The 1,413-nt window shown below is 59.2% G+C and overlaps 1 protein-coding gene across 8 annotated transcripts in view; it reads right to left on the reverse strand.

Moving 5' to 3' along the window:
• Window positions 1–434: 434 nt before the first annotated feature.
• The window catches only part of ARHGEF11 (Rho guanine nucleotide exchange factor 11), a 90,323-nt gene continuing 89,344 nt past the window's right edge, over window positions 435–1,413 (reverse strand). For all 8 annotated transcript variants that reach the window (XM_077764213.1, XM_077764210.1, XM_077764208.1 and 5 more), the window contains one exon: window positions 435–1,368. In XM_077764213.1, coding sequence (XP_077620339.1) covers window positions 1,310–1,368 — 59 coding nt within the window. In that variant the 3' untranslated portion in view covers window positions 435–1,309. The remainder of the gene's footprint in view (window positions 1,369–1,413) is intronic.

The raw sequence follows: 1,413 nt of genomic DNA on the forward strand, positions 1-1,413 counted from the left end.
GCGCCATAAGCCCGAGGTCAGCGCGGAGCGAGTGTCAGGGCTGGGAGGGAGGCTGGGAGACAGGGGCTTTGGGGGTGCGGCCGTGTGAGGGACTGCCAAGCTTGTGGGGGGAGCTGGGGCTGAGGACAGCGAGGACCAGCCACGCCTGCCTGAGGTCTGCGGCTCTGGGCCCCTGCCTGTGCGAACGTAACATTCCGGGGCTTGTGTGTCTGCTCGCGCTGTGGCCACGAGCGCGGCGTCCCCACCAGAGGCTGGGGGACACCCTGTCCAGAGCTGTGTCCGGGGGCTTGACACTGGGGGTACGGGCTGCCTTTTGTTCCCTGCACCCAATCCTAAGAACCACCACGGTGTCTTCTATCAGAGCAGTTCCAGAAATCACACGCACACCAGCACGGTTGAAGAATATTTAACTTTTCTTAAAAAAAAATCTTAACCATGAAAGAAAGAAAATAAGAGTATACATTATTTTAACAGGAAAACAGTCATTTCCATCTCTATATTTTATATATATTATATATATTTATATATATATGTATATATACACCTAGCACAGTGTGTATATTTTATTAGGGTGGGGGGCTGGCCCAGCGACAGGGGCCAATGCTGTGGGGGCCCAGGGACGGCCCTGGGTTAGCTCGGGGACTCCAGCATTCAACCCCCCACCCCACCTCCTGGGCCCCAGTTTTCAGGGCCGTACCTGATACACTGGTTTTCTATGGGGACAGGGTGGGGACGGGTGGACAGAGGTGGGGTCGGGCATTCCCCTGGAGAGGAAGAGTCCCAGGAGGGAGCGGCCCTGGCCAGAGCCAGGTGGGCTGGGGACACCTTCCTGCCCCCAGGGGATCGGCGTGCTCAGCTCTGACCCCCGGAGCTGGGCTGTTAACTAGGAGACAACGGACGCCCAACAACAGAAACAGGTCAGTTATTTACAGAGCAAGATGCACGAACAGTACATACATATTTATAGGAAACCAAAGTGACAAAGAGGCCCAGGGTGCAGGCACCCCACCCCAGCCCCAGGATCCTGCAGGGAGGGGAGGGGAGGAAGAAAGTGCATTTACACAGAGCCTCCTCCTGCCACCTGCGGGTCTGGGGGCCTGTTCGGGTGCAGCTGGCATGCTCAGGGTGCCAGGCCAGGGAGGCGGGAACACACTGAACTTGACCCGGACCTGAGCAGACCAAGGGCATGCGGGTCTTCCGTGGGGGCTGGGCTGGACTGCCTCTACTGTGGGGCGGAGGTCTGGGGTGCCCCTGCCTCAGGCCAGTCCCCTGGGCGAGTGGGGACATGGAGGATTTGGTGTTTGGACAGTTAGAGTCCTGGGGACGAGGCTGCGTATGCCGTACTGTCTTCCAGGGGTGTGTCGGAGCCTGTTGGGGGGGGGGGGGCGGGGAGGGCAGGGAGCCTCCCTGGTG

This window comes from Crocuta crocuta, unplaced genomic scaffold, assembly GCF_008692635.1.
Source record: "Crocuta crocuta isolate KB4526 unplaced genomic scaffold, BGI_CrCroc_1.0 scaffold528, whole genome shotgun sequence".
NCBI lineage: Eukaryota > Metazoa > Chordata > Mammalia > Carnivora > Hyaenidae > Crocuta > Crocuta crocuta.